Source organism: Miniopterus natalensis, chromosome 8 (assembly GCF_054644295.1).
Source record: "Miniopterus natalensis isolate mMinNat1 chromosome 8, mMinNat1.hap1, whole genome shotgun sequence".
NCBI lineage: Eukaryota > Metazoa > Chordata > Mammalia > Chiroptera > Miniopteridae > Miniopterus > Miniopterus natalensis.
This window is the reverse complement of record NC_142088.1, coordinates 3,289,872-3,307,774: the sequence shown is the minus strand read 5'-3', so window position 1 is coordinate 3,307,774 and position 17,903 is coordinate 3,289,872. Positions and strand designations below refer to the sequence as shown.

At 57.1% G+C, this 17,903-nt stretch overlaps 1 protein-coding gene across 1 annotated transcript in view; it reads left to right on the top strand.

Moving 5' to 3' along the window:
• The first annotated feature begins 2,112 nt into the window (after positions 1-2,112).
• MROH2A (maestro heat like repeat family member 2A) overlaps positions 2,113-17,903 on the top strand; it is a 35,618-nt gene continuing 19,827 nt past the window's right edge. The window contains exons 1-18 of the mRNA XM_016204612.2: positions 2,113-2,194; positions 2,427-2,608; positions 4,333-4,464; positions 4,668-4,830; positions 7,010-7,108; positions 7,836-7,987; positions 8,526-8,669; positions 9,671-9,763; positions 9,931-10,009; positions 10,099-10,212; positions 12,718-12,794; positions 13,738-13,857; positions 13,957-14,067; positions 14,319-14,475; positions 15,322-15,362; positions 15,790-15,931; positions 16,181-16,233; positions 16,650-16,757. Of these exons, the coding sequence (XP_016060098.2) occupies positions 2,113-2,194; positions 2,427-2,608; positions 4,333-4,464; positions 4,668-4,830; positions 7,010-7,108; positions 7,836-7,987; positions 8,526-8,669; positions 9,671-9,763; positions 9,931-10,009; positions 10,099-10,212; positions 12,718-12,794; positions 13,738-13,857; positions 13,957-14,067; positions 14,319-14,475; positions 15,322-15,362; positions 15,790-15,931; positions 16,181-16,233; positions 16,650-16,757 (2,049 nt within the window). The remainder of the gene's footprint in view (positions 2,195-2,426; positions 2,609-4,332; positions 4,465-4,667; positions 4,831-7,009; positions 7,109-7,835; positions 7,988-8,525; positions 8,670-9,670; positions 9,764-9,930; positions 10,010-10,098; positions 10,213-12,717; positions 12,795-13,737; positions 13,858-13,956; positions 14,068-14,318; positions 14,476-15,321; positions 15,363-15,789; positions 15,932-16,180; positions 16,234-16,649; positions 16,758-17,903) is intronic.

Sequence of the window (17,903 nt, the reverse complement as noted above, 5' to 3'; positions counted from 1 at the left end):
TCTGCCTCAGTTCCTTTGCCTGTTTTCCGATGGGGTGGATTACCCCAAGGGTTCGCTGAGTGCTTTCTGCCCCAATGAGAATATCCCTTGTCATGTTCCGAAAGTATTTTCTTCACTTGCTTTTTTGCCTTTAAATTTTGTCCACACCTGTGTTTGTTGCTTTGTGTTACTTGTAGACGTTTTAAACATACAGGCTTCAAATTGGAGCCGGGTGTCAGGTGGATAGCTGGGACCCCAGGCCCATTTGCTCCTTTCCCGGGCAGAGGTGGCATGTGATTGTCTTCCTGGGTCTATTCCAATTTTGTCAATATATTTCGGAAGAGCAGACAGAGGAGCCATGTGTACATTTTATGGGGAAGAAATGTTTGGCACTATAGAGAGGAAGCTCGTCTTCTAACCACCCAGAGTCAGTGAAGTAGAAATGGGTTATTGAGGGTAATGAGCTCCCTGGTCTCAGAGGTGTCCAAGCAGAGGCTGAGGAGCTCACTCCCTCTTGGCAGGGCGGGCAAACTCTGAGTGTAACTTTAACTGAGCCTCAAGACCCAGGGAGCTGTGAGTCTTGCTCCGTTGCCTTGTGATGCATGAAAGGCGCCCGAAGGCCGGTATTTCATTGCTCAAATTGGTGACCTGGACTCTCTCATAGCTGCAAGTGACAGGGAAATCCTTTGGACCCCACTTTTGGTTTAAGGACACAAGGCGCCTGCCTTCCTTGAGGCTCTTTATCTTCTAAGGATTCTGCCAGTGAAAACACCCTCCCCCATCCTGCAAGTCACCCAGTCCTGGGGGGGTGGGAAGAGCCCTCTTCCCAGGACCTTCCTGTCACCTTCCTCCCCTCCAGCTGTCCTGACCACACCTCCCCACCCTGGGATCCTATGACAGTATCCTTAGGGGACTTGGTTGTAAAGCATCCCATCCCACCATTTTCCTTTCCCAAACAGGCCACCGTCCCTCACCAGACCTGTGGGTAACGTTTAAGAAATGTTCAGACGGCACGCGGTGGGGTTTTCTCGCAGGGCCCTGTGCACTCTTCGAAACCCTCAGCTGCCAGACTCGGGGAGGCAGTTGGAGCTCAAAGTTCCAAGGGCCTGGGACCTAACGGTGATGATTCTGAGGAAGCCCTCCCGCCCTGCCAGGAGGCCTGGTCCTCCTCTGCGTTACCACTGAGGAGCCCAACTGTCTCCCCCTGCGACAGCCCATCCTGCCGTTGTCTGCCTCACCATTGTGTGTTAGGCAGAGAACAGAGCTGCTTCTTGCCTTGTATTTTTGTTCCATCTGGGAGAGAGCTCAGAGAAAAGGTCAGTATTTAGGTCCCAGAGTAGCTCTTTAAAGGATTCCCCGGAGGAAAAGAGCATGGGATGCTAAAGGGCTCTGGGGCGGAGTTTGAGATTAAGGAACTTGGAAATGGGAAGAAAGGATCTGGCAGCTTTCAGTCTTCCATCTTGATGTCTGTGTTGGGGTTTGTCAACTCTTAAGAAGCTGCTGATGTGAGAACCCCTTGAAAGGACTGTGAGACTTGCCAAGGTGGTTTTTTAATCCATCTTTTGTTCTCAGTGCCTAGAAAAGAGGGTGGATACACCCTAGTAAATACACGTGTATTACTTATGTATTGCTGTGTAACAAATTACTATAAACTTGGCAGCTTAAAACAACACCCATTTCATACAGTGTCTGTGGGTCAGAGTCTGGGTCCTTTGCTCAGGGTCTCACAGGCTGCGCTCAAGGTGTCAGATGGCTGCATTCTTTCTGGAGCTCGGTGCTCTCTAAGCTCACGTGATTGTTGGCAGAATCCAGATCCTTGTGGTTGTAGGACTGAGGCTCCCAGTTCCTTGCCACAAGGCCTCCTCCATTGACAGTTTACATCGTGGCTGCTTCCATCAAGGCTGGCTGGGGAATTTCTTTCTCCTGTCTGCTAAGAGGGAGTCTGATGTGACATGCGAGTGGTTTCCCATCACTTTTGCCATAGTCTATTGGTCAGAAACAAGTCCTGGGTTCTGCCCACCCTCAAGGGGAGGGGATTATACAGGGTGTGACTCGGCAGAGATCGTCTTAGACTGTGTCATCACACCACCGGGTCTACAAATCTTGTTTATGTCAAAAGAGCCCAAGGAAGAGATGGAGGAATCAGCAATAGACTCAAACAAGGACTCATCAGAGGCAACAGAGGACTTGGAACCTCTGGAACCGGATGATGGTGGTAAGAAAGTCACCCACATCCTTGCATTCCTGTCCCATCTCAGCCACTAACTTCTTGAGGGCAAGTCCCAGCTGAGTCTTAGTTTCTCCATCTGTACAGTGGACAGGAAGGTCCCTGCCCTTTCACACCACAGGTGGAGATAAGGCTGCACAGGTGTCGGGGAGGCGGGGACACAGGGAACACCTCCTGCAACGGTGACCTCGGCCCCAAACCTGTGCCATCTCTGTCTCAGGGACTTTCCAACAAGTCACAAACCTCCTCAACATCATGGACAGCGAGTCAACCAAGGCGGACACTGCTGGGGCAGGTCCTGACATGCGGAAGGCGCTGGCCTCGGTGATAATCACAGAGAAGGCCACCGCCGAGCCCCGTGTGGTGATGAACGCCCTAATCCGCTGCCTGCAGGTGCCAGAGGTAGGGTTTCCTGCGCCCTCAGCCGCTCCTCTGAGCCAGGCCACGGTGGCTGCTCCTATGTCCATCTACCACTTAGCACTCAGGCACCTACTGGCGAGGGTGCAGGGCTAGGTGCCAGGATACGGAGATGGGCAGGACTGTGAGGTTCTTGCTCCTTGAGGACCTAGTGGAGGCCGGGGCTTTGACAATCTTTAAAAGCTCTTTGTTCTAACACACCGAGGTTGGGAGCCATCATCCTAGAGCAAGAGTGAAGTCCGTGGGTGTGGGGGAGTGAAGACACAGCAGAGCTGGGGCACAGGGCTGTGTCCCCGTGGAGCAGTACCATTGCCTGGACAGCCCAGGATAGAGGCACCCACTCCCACAGGCCCGAGAAGCCCCGAGCGGCAGGCAGACAGCACCGCCCACGCTCTCCTCTGGAAGGCCATCCAGTGCCTGTTTCACGCCAGTTTCCAAGTCTTGGATGATTTTTCTCTTGTGCCCGTAAATAGTCTCCAAGGATTTATCTCGATCCCAGAAAAAGGCTGGTTTTATTACCATTTGTCTGGCCATTTAGACAGATTCTGCGAGAGTGCTAATTATGCATATGGGCCTCCTTGAGTTCACTTTGAAAATCCAGAGCAGGTGTTCTCAACAAATGGGGGCATTACTGCCCCGAAATGGGTAAAACCAGTTCTTGGTGGGGGACGGGTTGAAGAAAATCTTACTTTTTTATGGATAAAGCACAGAGATGCATACAGCCCATGAACAGATACATAATATATTTGCGGTATTAAGGTTTCATGGGGCCCGACTGGGGGAAAATGACTGAGAAGACTCCTTAGGGAGCAATAAGAAAAGAAAGAGCAGGCTGAGAAGGCCTGGTCTCGAGCCTTGGGGCACCGAACAGCAGCCGCACGGGTTCTCTGCTATCCAGGAGTTTTCACGAGGAATCTCTGGCTTGCGTCTGACGAGTCTCTGTGACTCACTATGCCAAGACTAGGGGGGAAAGACCAATCCCCTGTACCGATTTCACTAGTAGACCATATGCCTTTGAGAGAATCTCTCTCTTCTTGAGGCCCCCAAACTTGCTAGGGTCTCTGGACTGTTAGGAAGTGACCTTCTCACCAGCTGGGGGAGGAAGCCACCTTCCGAGGGCCTTGCAGGCAACGGTCCACGTGCAGAGTCCCCCTTGGCCTTGAGAGCGGCTCGTCTTACTGGAGTCATTCTCAAACCCATCTCCCCGGGTGTGGTCCGGGTTACAACCTCTGTGTCCAATCCTATCATTTAACACAGTGGTCAGCGCTATCTAGGGGTCGGACGGAGGCAGGGGAACGTTTTCTGGTCTCGAGCGCCCCCTCAGCAGGGCAAAGGGCAGGGCAAAGCCACCCTCTTGGACTCTCAGCTGGGCTGGTGCCAAGTCCTGAGGACCTGGCGTGCTGACCGCCTGGCACCTGCCTTGCTGAGCATGCCGGGCTGGACACAGGGAAGAGGGAACCGCTTTGCAGGCCGCACCGACAGGGCCAGTTGGAGGAGTTGACGGAGGAGGGAAGGGGGGCAGTGGAGATGGAGGGGCCGGGTCTGAGGCTTAGGAGGCTTGATGAAGCGAGCGGGTCCCCAGGATGGGTATGTAGGAGAAAGAGCTGTGAGAGGGAGAGACGGCGGCCCGTGTGCTCGGGCAGGGTGGCCTCTGTCTGTGGCCCCGAGGCCCCGTCCAGCATTTGCCCCCCCTTCTGCTTGTTGCCCAGATCTCCACCCAGCGGAAGGTCAACATTTACAACATCCTGCAGGAGATCATCCAGCAGGAGGGGGAGCTGGAGGAGCAGTGCGTCCACAGGCTGGTGGCCATCGCCTCCGAGGAGATGCGGGAGGTCCTGGAGGTAGAGGAGCTCTGGGCACCGCTGGGGCCCCGCGTGCCCATCAATCCAGGACGGGGCTGTTAGTGGGCACAGCCGGAGATGCCCGAGGCCCGTGTCCAGTCACCTCTCGGAGGCCCAGCGGGGCTGGAGAAGGCGTGGGGCGAGAGGGCTTCAGGAGGGGCCAGCTGCTGGTGGCACCACGCGTCCCTCTCCCGTGCCCTCAGGTGGAGGGTTACACCAAGGCAGAGGTGGCCAGCGACACCCTGGTGGCTCTGTCCCGAAACCACTTCAGCGTGGTCATGTATGAGATGCAGCACCGCCTCAAGCCCCTCGACCTCACGGACGAGTTTGTCATCATCACGCTGGCGAAGCTGGCCAACGGCAACGGTGGGGGCCGGCCTCGGCCCAGTCCCTGGCCCCTCAGGCTGGCCCAGTGCTCCCCTGGCCCCTGCCCCTTCCCCCCTCCATTTATATCTCTTCTCCCCTTACTCTGGCTTTCCTCCTTTTCATCTCCATGGGTCTCTCTCTGCTGTTAAGATTCTCTCTGGGTCTCTGCCCCGTATCTTGGTCTCATTCTCTCGGTCATTCCGTCTCCTCTAAACCTCTCTCCTCCCTTCCTCTGAGGCTCCGGCCTTCTCAGCCTTCTCATCTCCCTCGCTCGTTTCATTTCCTCTCTCTCGCTCCCTCTCCTTCCATTCCACAGACAGGCACCGAGCTCCACGCAGGCATCGTGGTGGGTGCTGGGCCACCACAGGGGATAACACATGCACGGCCCCTGCCCTCATAAAAGACCCTAAACAAGAAAATAGGTGATCCCAATGTGAGGGGAGGGTGTGAAGAGAACAGCCAGGTGGTGGCTTGAAACCAGGGTGAGGGAGAGGACCTCGTGTCTGCGGGGTCCTTGCTGAGGCAGTGAGGCAGCTGTGCCCTGAAGGCCGAGATGGTGCTGTCTGTGTGGAGAGCAGGATGTGCTACGAGAATGTCATGTGCAAAGGCCCCGGGGCAGGGAAAAGCGTGGCTTCTCTGAAGAGCTGAGAGGTCACTGCGGCTGGAGTTAGAGAGTGAGGGGAGATGGTATAAGATGAGGCTGGACAGTTAGGCGGGCCGAGTGGGTAAAGAGTCCGGGCTGTATCTGAGGGCACTAGGGAGCTACTGAGGGATTTCAGGCTGCAGGTGCCTGATGAAACTCGGCTACTGTGTGGATGGAGACTGGGTGGGAGATGTGTGAAGGTGTGGCGATGGTGGCTCGGGCTGGAGTGCTTTTGGCAAGCGGTGGGAAGACGGGAGGTATGGATGGGGCTCAGGCCGATGGGACTATGATGAGTCCTATGTTTCCAGTTTGAGCAACAGGGTGTATGGTTGTTCATGTCCAGAGATGGGAAACATGGAGAGAGAGAGAGAGAGAAGGTGGGGGCTCAGAAAGAACCCTGTTTCCATGTATTGAATTTGAGTTTCTAGTGAGATGGCCAAGTGGAGAGGCCGTGTGGGGAATTGTGTGGATGTGGAGCTGAGAGGGCAGGTCTGGGCTTGGTCTTCCCCCCAGGGGGGCTCAGAGTGTGGGTGCTGTTCAAAGCCACTGACCCCGAGGGCATAAAAGTAGAGAGAAGCCCCAGCACAGAGAAGGCTCAGGGGGCTCGTAAGAAAGGGGAGGGAAGTGAGGACAGTGTGGTGTTATAGGGCCTGCAAGGACAGAGATTCGGAAAGGGCCCAGGGTCAGCTGTGTCCCATCTTGCTGAGGGGTCCAGTAGGATCAGGTTGCTTGGTCCAGAGGAGTTTCATGGCGTGCTGGGGATGGAGCCCGGATGGCCTGGAAGAGGACAGGGGGTGAAGACCAGGAGGATCGGCCGCTTGCTGTGAGACGGCGGCAGCCAGAGGGGCTCCAGGCAAGGGAGGGCCTAGGCCTTCATCCAGCTGAGGCCAGAGAGCCAGGACAGAGGGACAGACGGGTGGACAGGAGGGAAGGGCCCAGCCAGGGAAGGAAAGTCTGAAGAAAGCCTGTTGGTGGGGGTGGGGGCTCCCAGCACAGTGGAGGGCCTGGGCTCGGCTGGGGGTGGGAGGGCCGGCCGGTCTGTCACCCGTTACCCTTTCTCCCAACAATCTCTTTTCTCTGTCACCTTCCCACCTGTGTTTCCTTTCTCCTGCCTGCCTGTCTCCTTTCAGTCCCTCTGCCTCACTCGCCGTCTCCCTGTCTCTTCATTCACCCAAGAGCATCTGTGACACTCGCAGGAGCCAGACACCATTCCCGGGCCGGACGTGCTCTGAGAGGCCACCGGCTCGGGTCTCCCGCGTCCCGGCCCTCCCACCTTCCCCGTGGCTCTGCCTCTGCTCGGTCTCTTCCTCTGTCCCCCTGTCCCCCCTCCCTTTCCCGTGCTCCTTTCCCTTCACCTATGTCTAGCCGGCTCTTCACCTCACGCTGACTTTCGCACTCTTTCCTGTGTCCCAGGGACACGGAGGGGCTCCCTGGCTTGGCACTGCGGGATCGGGTCAGAGATTGTTGGGTGGTCAGCGGCCATCTCTGCCGTCTCCCTGCTGACCGCCCTCCTGCGACCCCTCCCCCACCCCACAGTGTTTGAGTTCATGCCCTACATGGGCATCACCCTGGCTACAATATTCACGATGCTGAGGCTCGTCAACGAGGCCAAGATGCGTCAGGTGATCTGCGGCGGTACGTGTCCCTTGGGCGCCTGCAGGTCGGGCGCAATCCGGGTGCTGCAGGGGAAACGTGGGGTAAGAAGTGGGTGGAGGGGCTGTTGAACCCGAGGTGGGCTGTTCATTTGTTCCCAAACATTTGCTCAGTCTGCCGCTTGATGTGGCCTCTGACCGGCTCTCGGGGGGCGCAGGCGGCTGAGAGGGAGGAAGCTGTCCCTGCGACTCGCTTTAGCTTGTTAGGCTTTCAGGAGAAGGCCAGCGAGGGTGGCGGGATTCGCAGGGCTGGAGACCAGGGGAAATGTCTCCACGCTGGACCTGACTTGGGCAGGTCTCTGATGCTGTTTACATCTGATCCCCTTGCCCGGGGTTTTGATTACATAATGTTTTCATGGTCCCCAAATCCCTGACCCCTGAGAAAAACAGGGCAAACTGCATTTGCCTCCCTCCGCATTGGAGTTCCCAGGATGTGGGTAAAGAGCTATGTGCAGGCCCCGCATGTGACTCTCAAGGGCCCCGGCCTGGACGCACCTGTCTGGCCCCCTCCGGGGGAGCCTTGCACACACAGGTTTATGGGATAAACATTAAGGAGCTGGGAGGGGCTGGGAGGGCCGCGAGGGAGGGGTGCAAAGGGGATTTTCCTGGGCTCCCTCTGGCCGTCTGCGTAGCCTGCTAACTGTGGAGGTACGAGGGTGCTCCCCTCCCCCCAGAGAAGGTGGCCTGGGCTCACCCCTCTCCCACCGCAGCCATGGAGACCTTCTGCGAGACGGTGCAGTTCTACCTGCGGCACCTGGAGGACAGCGTGTACCCCGTGATGACTGAGGAGCAGTTTGCGATCAAGCTGTTCCCCATGTATCGCTATTTCGTGACCGTGTGGCTGAGAAGCCACAACCCAGAGGTGAGACACGCTCTCCTCAGGGGGGCCTGCCACCCCGCCCCCCCCGTAACGTTTCCCCAGCCTGTGAGGCTGGGGAGCTGAGACACCACGGGGTCCAGCCTCGTTCCCAGAACCCCAGAGAGATGGTGCCCTGATTAACGGCAGGGCTGGGAGTTCCTGACGCCTAGGCCCCCGTGGCGGCTTCATAAAGACCCTGGGGGCTTCTGGATGGGGTTGTGTTACGTGCCCGTGGGTGCTCTCCTCGCGGTTTACTGACGGGAGCTGTTTCCATGCCAACTTTATGCTGTTGGGCCGTTTTACAAATAAGGAGAGTGAGACACAGACAGGTGTACCTGTCCCAGGTCACCTAAGTGACAGAGCCAGGACTCATGGGGACAGCCTGGCCTCACTGCCCACCTGTGGGGCCCTGGGTGAGGGCTCGACCCTACCTTCAAGGTCCCCTCTGTCTTGTAAAAGCGACTCTGTGGATGGGCTGATGTGACTGGTCCTTGCTGGGGGTCCAGGCCCCAGGAGCCCTGAGACCCCGCCCCTGTGGCAGGTGAAGCTGGGGGTCATCAAGTCCCTGCGGCCCATGCTGAACCTGCTGCTGCCCAATGATGACCTGCGGGAGGAGGTGTATGACTACCTGCCCCTGCTCCTGGCGGAGTACCAGGGCGGCCTGGAGGCCCTGTTCATCACACAGGTGCGGCCAGTGGGACCCCCTGGCTGAGGCCCGGGCCCCCAGTGTACTAGCGGAGGGGCATCTGGGTGGAAGATGGGACATCTGGCAGCAGACCCAACATCTGTGCCCTACGGGGGGCCACGGGGCCTGGTACTTTTAGGGTTTTCTGGAAATGAACGTTGCCATTCCAGGGGGAAGGGACAAGATCCTGAAGGGTCTGAGAGGCCACGGTGAAGCTGCGCCCTTTGTGTAGTTTCCTGGGGCAGCTAAACAAACGGCCACAAGGTGGGTGGCTTAACACAACAGACGTTTGCACCCTGAAGGTTCTGGAGGCCACAAGTCCAAACTCCAGGCATGGGCAGGGCTGGGCTCCCTCTGAAGGCTCTGGGGAGAATGCTTGCTTGCCTCTCCCGGCCCCTGGCGTGCCCAGGCCTTGCTTGGCTTGAGGCATCGTCACCCCTAACTTGCCTTTCACCGTCACATCATTTTTTTTGCTTCTCTATATGTCCTCTCATCTCCCTATAAGGACACCAGTCACTGGACTCAAGGCTCACCCTAAATCCAGGGTCATCTCATCTCTAGGTCCTTAACCAATTCCATGGGCAAAATCCCTATTTCTAAACAAGGTCACATTCTGAGGGTCCAGGTGGACATGAAGTTGGGGGCACACCTCTCAACCCATGAGAGCTTTCAACCCGTGTGAGTGGAGGCGTGGCCGGGGCCTACCAATGTATATTGTAGAGCAGTCGCTCATCTACAGATGAGGTCCAGTCCTTAGCTGTAAGAGCAAGGAGCGGAAATGGGTGTGCTGGGCTTAGGGAGCCACCCTTACGTACGTCTTTCTGGCTCAAGAATCCCACTCCTCAGCTTCACTGAGCCCAGGAATCGCCTGGGGGCTGGTTGATACGCAGGGTCAGTCAGACCGAGAGGCTGCATTTTTAACCACGCTGAGCAGCAAGGGTCTAGAGTGTGACCTTGAGTTGGTAGAAGGTCATCTGCCACCTTCTGGCCATCTGCCCCAGGTCTTGAGGCAGATCCTGGAAGTGTCGGTCATCACCAGCACCCCCGTCCCCCAAATGCAGCTGCACACTATTTTCACAGAACTGCACATCCAGGTGAGGCAGGCGAGCCCAGCAGGGTGTGGTGCGTTCTCGGGGGCACCCTCAGGACGCGGGCTGCTGCGGCTGGCGGCCAACCTGGGCGGAGGGCAGATGGTGGTGGCAGCCCCATCTTGATCTCACGCACCTGCTTTCACCCACCCTCCCCGCACGCCCCTCCCCAGGTGTGCGTCAGGGCCCCTGCCCAGCAGCAGTACAGCATCCAGAACGTGCGGGAGATCGAGCACTGCTTCATAGCCCTCGGTGAGGCTCGGAGCCCGGGGGGACCCCCCCCCCCCCGCCGCCCAGCTCCGGCTCAGGGGGAGGGACTCAGACGGCCCTTCCCCCTGCAGCCCGGTCCTACCCGAAGGAGCTGATGAAGTTCTTCCTCAGCCAAATGGAGATGAGCAAGGAGGCCATCCGCGTGGGGACCCTGACCCTAATCAGGGCGGTGGTGGGCGCCGATGGTGAGCCAGGGCGGGGAGGCGAGTGGGGGTCAGGGGAGGGGGTGTCTCACCCGTCTGGACCGCTGTCATTTCCTCTTTTGTAGCCCACTGGCTGGGCTAGGGAGCCAACGCTCTTGGCTGCTTCACGTTTCCTGCCCTTGAACTTAAACCAGTACCGTGACCCATCTTCCCCACCCCTCACCCTCCCCTTAAACTCTGTGTCCCAGCTTCCACCTGAGTCTGAATTTCAAACTGTTAACCCGAATCCTAGTGCTAACCCCAAACCTAAATCGAAGGTGGATAGGAAGCCTCGTTACATCATGTAGGTACAGCCCTAAATCCTCACTGACCCCAAACCCAACCTTAATCCGAATCCTGACTCTAAATCTTTGAGTCCAAACTCTGGCCTTGATATCAAAGAAATACTATCCCCAACCAAGGCCCTTGCCCGGACCTCACCTTTTGAACACGGCGCCCCCTGCTGGCAGCACGCACCCTGCAGGTTCAGCCCTTCCTCTGGGGTCCGTGTCCGCTGCGCACGCAGGGCAACTGTGTGTGCAGGACCTGCTGCTGACAGTAAACCCGTCTCCGAGAAATCTGAATTTAAGCATCAACGGGACCCGTTTCACCTACGCAATGGGCAGAGACGATAACGACTAGAGTTGGCCTGGCCGTTTTTTCTGTAAAAGGTGGTGGTAAAAGGATTTTCAGCTCCGCAGGCCACGCACCATCTCTGGGACAAGGGACTGGACTCTGCCACCGCGGAGCGAAAGCAGCCATAGACTGCCGAGCACGGCTGTGTGCCAACAACACTTCATATTCAAAAACAGGCTTCAGGCTGGATTCAGTCTGTGGGCTACGCTTTGCAGATCCCCACTCTAGGGTAACCAGAGCCCAGCTTCTTACACTCCTGTGACTTGGGTGTAAACTGATAAAGAATTTTGGACACTCAATTGGTTAGGGACCAAAGCCTGGGCTCGACAATCCAGCTTTTTGTCAGTTGTCTGAATGAAATAATTGCCCAAAGGTTAGGGTTAGGGTTAGGGTTAGGGTTAGGGTTAGGGTTAGGGTTAGGGTTAGGGTTTAGGGTTAGGGTTAGGGTTAGGGTTAGGGTTAGGGTTAGGGTTTAGGGTTAGGGTTAGGGTTAGGGTTAGGGTTAGGGTTAGGGTTAGGGTTTAGGGTTAGGGTTAGGGTTAGGGTTAGGGTTTAGGGTTAGGGTTAGGGTTGGGTTAGGGTTAGGGGCAACAAGGTTCATTGTAACATTGTGCATAAGAAGAAACCATTAGAACAACCTAAATTTTTTTTTATAGGGAATTTGTGGAATAAGTGATAGTATATCCACATAACAGAGCACTATATAACCATTAAGGGTCCAGTCAATCTACACTTTTTCACGGAGAAGCTGCTTTTTATATGTTTCATTTAACAGTACAGCCTAGGAAGCATATAGAGCATGACTTCGGCTGTTTGAAAGAAACCTGGATGTTAATTTACGCATAAATGGGTTTGGAAGTAGACAAATGGTTGAGTGGCCATTTTTTTATTTTAATCTTTCAATGAACATACACTTTTTTAAAAATTCTCACCCAAGGTTATGTTTTTATTGATTTTGTAGAGAGGGGAAGGGAGAGAGAGACATCGATCGGTTGCCTTCCGTACATGCCTCCACTGGGGATCGAACCTGCAACCTTTGGGTTTAGGGGACGAGACTCCAACGATTTTTATAATCAGAAAAAAAAAAGAGTAACATTCCCCCTCAGTGCCTGGTTACCTGTCTTCATTTCCTGCGTTTCCTTCACCGACATTGACGTCTAGTAACACCTGGCCTTGAGCGTAGCATCAATCTAAGCGCCCAGCCCTAATTCTGTCCGCACAGTATCTCTCCAGAACCCGCTCGTGGGGGTGCTTTCTCACCTCCCTGAATCTTCCTCCTCCTTTGACCGGGTGTGCTGTCATCATTTTTAAAACACAAAGCAGCTGGCCCATGTGCCAGGCCCCGTGCCAGCTCATTACTGCTCACAGCAACTCTGTGAGGGAGGGAGGTGCTACAATTATCCACATTTTACAGGTAAGAAAACTGAGGCACAGAGGGGCTGAGTGACTCACCGAAGGTCACACAGCTGGGGTGTACCAAAGCCAGGCTCTCCACAGTTGTGCTTTGCAGCCTGCTCATACCCACAGGGTGTGCCCAGCACTGTGTGCCCAGCTGAAGGGACTAAAAAGCTCTCAGGTAGAGACCCCACTTTCAAGGAGAGTCCCATTGTGTTCAAAATAGACACACACAGAGCAGAGGCCAAAGGAGTGAGGCACAAACACACTGCCCCGGGCTGGGCCAGGGTGAGGTGGGCCGGGCCTTGGGAGAAAGGGGGGCTTCTGAGGAAGGTGCCCTTCAGTGTGTGGTGGTGGGTTGGAGGCTCAGGAGTCACCTGAGGCCTGTCCAGGGAAGGTGAGCTCCTGCCCCTCCAGGCACCTCCTCAGAGCCCAGCCCCGAGGCCATGGCCCTCCAGGCTGGTTTTCCTCTTTCAGAGCCCAGAATGAATATCAGGACCATCTGCCTGGCCATCCGGGTGGTCAAGAACACCGTCTCCGACACCCGCTCCAAGGTAGCAGGGCAGAGCCCGGCAGGGGCTGGCGCTCAGGGGTCCCTGCTTGGAAGCAAAGGGGAGTGGGGCAGGGGCCTTCTCCCTCCCGCGAGGCCTCGGCTCCCCTCCAGCTCCGGGGGTGGAAGCTGACCTCCCCAAGTAACGCCTTTCAGCAGAAAACCTAGCTTCCGGCCAGCACTGAGTAGGGTTGGAGGTGAATGAGGCCCCTCGAAGCTGTGGCCCGCTCTCGTCTCACTCACACTGTTACCCACTGTGCCATGAGGGGTCTCAGACACCCCTGGGCAAAGGGCGGGCCACGGGGACCCAGGCCGGGCCGGAGCTGCTAGGCTGCCCAGGGGTGTTCTAAGGTCATTACTGCGTGTGAAAACAGGAGCTGAGGGGTGCACCCTGCACCCTCCCAATAAGGAGAGGCCCCTGCAGTCATGGCCACCTGGGAGTGCAGCTTTGGTCCTGGCCTCAGGCCCTGGGGGCTGCTGCCCATCCCCAGGGAGGGGGGCCCAGGATGGGAGGGCCTGCACAAATGAGGAGGGGATGGGGGACTTGGGATGGGGGACTTGGGATGGAGATGCAGGTAAAGCTGTCTTCAGCACCTGGAAGCTGTCCCGGGAAGAGAGAGCTGGCTTGTTCTGTGTGGCCCACATATGAGCCCCAGGGAGCCCCAGGTGGTCCCCGAGGATGGAGCTGTCTACATCAAGGGGAGTGCGCTCCTCGTCTCTGAATGTTTCGGATGAGGCTCCTGGGTGGGCACGCTGCAGGGTGGGGCCCTCTGGATGAGGCAGGGTGGTGGACAGAGCGGGCGGTGGCCAGGTGGCCCCAAGGCCCCTTCCAGCCCAGAGCACCCCCAATCTACGGTCTCATGTCATGGGATTGGGTGTTAGATGCCAAGCCTCCCATCCTGGAGCCCACCCCAACCCCCAGAGTGTCCACCGCCCTGTGCCCTCAGGTGAGGATGGCCATTCTCCGCATCATCGGCCAGCTGGCTCTGGCTGGCTTCCAGGACAGGATCAAGGGCTGGGGCCTGAAGTATGTGTCCATGCAGCTGACCCTGTCCACCTACAAATTGGTGAGTGGCCCTGACATGCAGGCCGTGGAGCAGCTGGCCAAGACCACAGCGAGCCCCTGGCCAGCCCACAGGTGGGGACCCGTGGGTTCTGCGTTCCAGACAAATCGCCGGGAGAGCTTTCATCAGAGGGACCTGGAGGAAAAGATGGTTCACAAGGTCACCATGGACACGGTGAAGATCATCACCTCCTCCGTCAGTGGGATGACCAACGTGAGTGCGGGCTCGGTGGGCAGTCAGCGGGCCTAGCTGGCTTCCTCCGCCACATCAGGGGGTGGCACTTAGGTGGCCCTGACAAAGACCGGGGTTGGCCGCAGAGCCGGCCCAGCAGAGGCTGCCAGTGGGCTAGCGGGCGGGAGCACAGCTCTGGAGAACCGAGGTGGGGCCCGCGCCGCGGGGGAGCCTGACCCGCCTCCTCGTGTGGCCGCGGGCGCCCCCTCTAGTCTGGGCCCCTCTCCCCACAGGAGTTCTGGGTGAGGCTCCTGTGCTACGTCATGGAGACGGACAACATGGAGGTCTTGACCCCCATCTGCGTCAGCCTCACCAACCTGGCGGAACGCCAGTTCCAAGGCGCGGACACGGAGGCCAGCGCGGCCAGCACGGCCGCCAAGAGCAGGCGCGGTGAGCAGCATCCCCGAGCCAGCTGGCCGGACGGGGCGGGCGGGCGCCCGCGTCTCCCGACGCTTCCCCTCCCCCAGGGAGCATCCCGGAGCCCAAACGGGCGTCAGAGGCTCGCCCCTGCCCCAGCCTCTCCCCAGGGTGACCCCTCAGGGCTGCTGTGAGCCCGGTGGAGGGACCATAGACGCTCCACCTGAGTCCCCTGTAAGCCCTTCTGCTGTGGTCCCCTCTGAGCACTGTTGACGTCAGACTCTCCAAAAAGTGACTAGGCCCACCCGTGTGCTGAGTGACACTGCTGTGCCCAGGGCGCTGCTCTCAGGGGCCGGGGCTTTGCTGATGGGCGTGGCTGACAGGCCACCCCCTGAGGTCTCCCTTGTGCCCCCACCCTCAACTCGGGGCCCAGTCCTCTGCAGGGCCCCCTCACTTGCAGCTCCTCCGCGGGCTGGTCCTCCCTTGCCCGCTGGTCCGAGCACTGTGTTTGCTTCTGACAGACTCACTGGCTCCCGAAGCCTGAGGTTGGGGGCGGAGGGGGACAGGTGTCTGATTACGGTCAGCGTGACAGATGCCAAGGTTCACAGTAGGAGATGCGCGCTCTCGTGGGCGGTCCTGGTGTCCTTATCCTGGAAACAGCACCCTCCAAGCCCCAGCCCACAGCATGGCTCTCCACTCTGCTGGATGTTCTTTATGGAGGTCCCCGTGCCAACACGTTCTCCACTCAGGGACAATGGGATGGGTTGGGGAAGCACCTTCCGGGGTACAGCCCCCCCCCCCTCGGGGACTCACGGGGTGGCGGAGGGAGCATCCTGGTTTGAGCCAAGCGCTTCAGCCGGGTGGAATCTCCTCCCTCAGTGGACCTGCCCGCGCCGCAGAAGCTGCTGGCCCGTCTCCTGGTGAGTGGCTCCCTGGCTGTGCCCCCGCCCGGGTGAGGCGTGTCCTGCGGTGCCTCTCCCGCAAGCTCCTAATTCCCAGAGCCCCCAGAGGAAGGAGGGAGCTGGACGCTTGGCACAACAGAGCTTTCCTGGTCCCTGCTGCCCCTCTCATGTAGATGTGCCAGGGACAGTGTCCTCGGATCTCTCCCAGATTCCTCTGCTCAGCCTTTGAGCAACCTCTAAGCATCCCCAGGACAGTGGCCAGCCTGCCCCCGGGGGGTGGGCTCCGTCCTGCGCCCTCTGTGGACTCTGGATGCTAATCCACGAGCATGGAGAGCTGGGGTGGGGAGGGAACTCACGGTCTGGTCCCCAGTGTCGTCCCCAGGAGCGAGGAGCCCAGGGCTGCCCAGACCAGGCAGAGTCCCACTGGGGTCTTGGTTCCCTCCAGGTACTGATGTCGGCCCCCTATGAAGGGGAGGGCAGGGGAGTAGCCATGCTCAACCTTCTGAGGACCCTGAGCCACAGCATCGCGCCCTCCATGGCTGACATGTGGGAGCTGGAGATCCCGCTGCTGGTCAGTTACCTGGAAGGTGAGGCGCCCTCTCAGTGCGCGGGCTGGGGGACTGATTAGGTGGCTTGGACACCAGGACCCTGAGATGTGTGGCTGACCTGCGCAGCCTACTGTGGTCCTGAGAAGGTGGGGAGGGAAATGTAGTGTGTGGGGAGGGAAACGTAGCGTGTGGGGAGCCTCTGCGTGGGGGCTTGGCAGGCCAGGCTAGGGAGGTGCCTGCCCAGAGGGGAGCAGCAGAGGGGAGCATGTGTGACCCCTCTCTCTGCAGAACATACTAAGTTCACCTGGAATCAGAAGACCTGGGAGGACAAGCTGATTCAGGTAAAGAGGTGACCCAGCCTGCTGAGGCTGGGAGGGAGAAAGGGGATGGATGGATGGGGGGCACTTGGTGAGGCTGGCATGCGGGGAGTTTAGGAGCCCCTCAAGGCCACATTCTCCCTCTGTTAGAAGACTCGGGGGGTACCGAGCATGTCCGCAGCTCTTGTGGGGGAGAACAGAGGGCCTTCCGTTCTGGGACGCCAAGTGCTCGGGAAATCAGCACGGGGTGAACCCCTCCCACTGGCCCCCAGGCTACAGCTGTTCCCCAGACCCACAGGCCCACAGAACGTTAGCTGGATCAGGGCTTCGTGGGTCGGGTGATCCAGAGATTGGGGAGGGGGGCTGGAGGAGGTCGGTCTCTACTTAACATCACACAGCCTCCCTGGAGCACAGTCCGCAGGTATCTTCTGCCTCCCCAGTTTCTGAGACTCTCCCTCAAGAAGACTCGGGGTTCCAGCTGGAGCCTGCGTCTGGGCAAAGAGCTGAACAACCAGATCGAGAGCTTTGCCAGCCCTTCCTTGGAGAAGGTTGGTCCCCACGGCAGCAGGCAGTTCAAACAAGGAGGGGACCCCAGGGGTGCAGCCACATCCATGGCCGTCTACAGGGTCCAGGAGGAGAGTTGGGCGGTCCAGAGCAGTGGGATTTAGCTTTTCATGTTGTGTTTCTTTAAGAACCTCCTTAGTTGAAGTTGGGGGGGTCTCCTCCAGTCGCCAGCTCCCCCATCCTTCTCACCCCACGCTCCACCTGAAGTTGTCCCATCAAAGAGCCCAGCAGGTGAGAATTGAGGGGTCTGAACGGGTTTTGGTAAATAGGGAAAGGGTGAGGATGACTTGGAACTACAGAGGGCTAAAGGGGTCTCGGTTCTAGCTCAGCAGTAAAGAAGATAAGGCTTGAAGGCGGGGGAAGAAGCATTACTCACATAGCCACACAGTGGAAACAACTCAAGGGCCCATCAACAAATGAGTGGATAAATAAAAGGTGGTACGCCCATACAATGGAATACTATTCAGCCCTAAAAAGGAATAATGTACTGATATGTATGGTACAAAAACAATGATCCTTGAAAACATGCCAAGTGAAAGAAGCCAGGTGCAAAGGAACACAAAAGACCACGTATTACATGATTGTATTTATTTGAAATGTCCAGAGTCAGCATCCCCATAGAGACAGAAAGTAGCTTAGTGATTGCCAGAGGCTGGAGAAAGTGGGGAGTGACTCCCAATAGATGTGAGGCTTCTTTCTGGGGTGGCAAAATGTTCCAAACTTAGGTTGTGATGATGGTTACACAAGTCTGTGAACATACCACTGAATTTGTAAACTTTAAATGGGTTAATTTTATGGTATGCGAATTATATCTCAATAAAGATGTTTTTTAAAACGTTTTTATGGGTGCCAACCAAAAACTGTGTTTGTTGAAATATATACCTTTTCCAGGTAAGTATGTAAAATAACAGATAGTAAAGTATGTCTTACAGATAATACTAAATACTGTAGATTTGCAGATATAAGGTCTTATCAGATGTCAACTTAAGGCCAGATGCCCATTTGAAAGAAAGTTGCACATAGTATTTAATAAGCAAATGCATGCAATTTAACGATATTACAAGAACTCACCTAGCTTAAGGAAAGTAAATAGATAAATGGGATTTTATTGGCTTGCATAACTTTTAAAT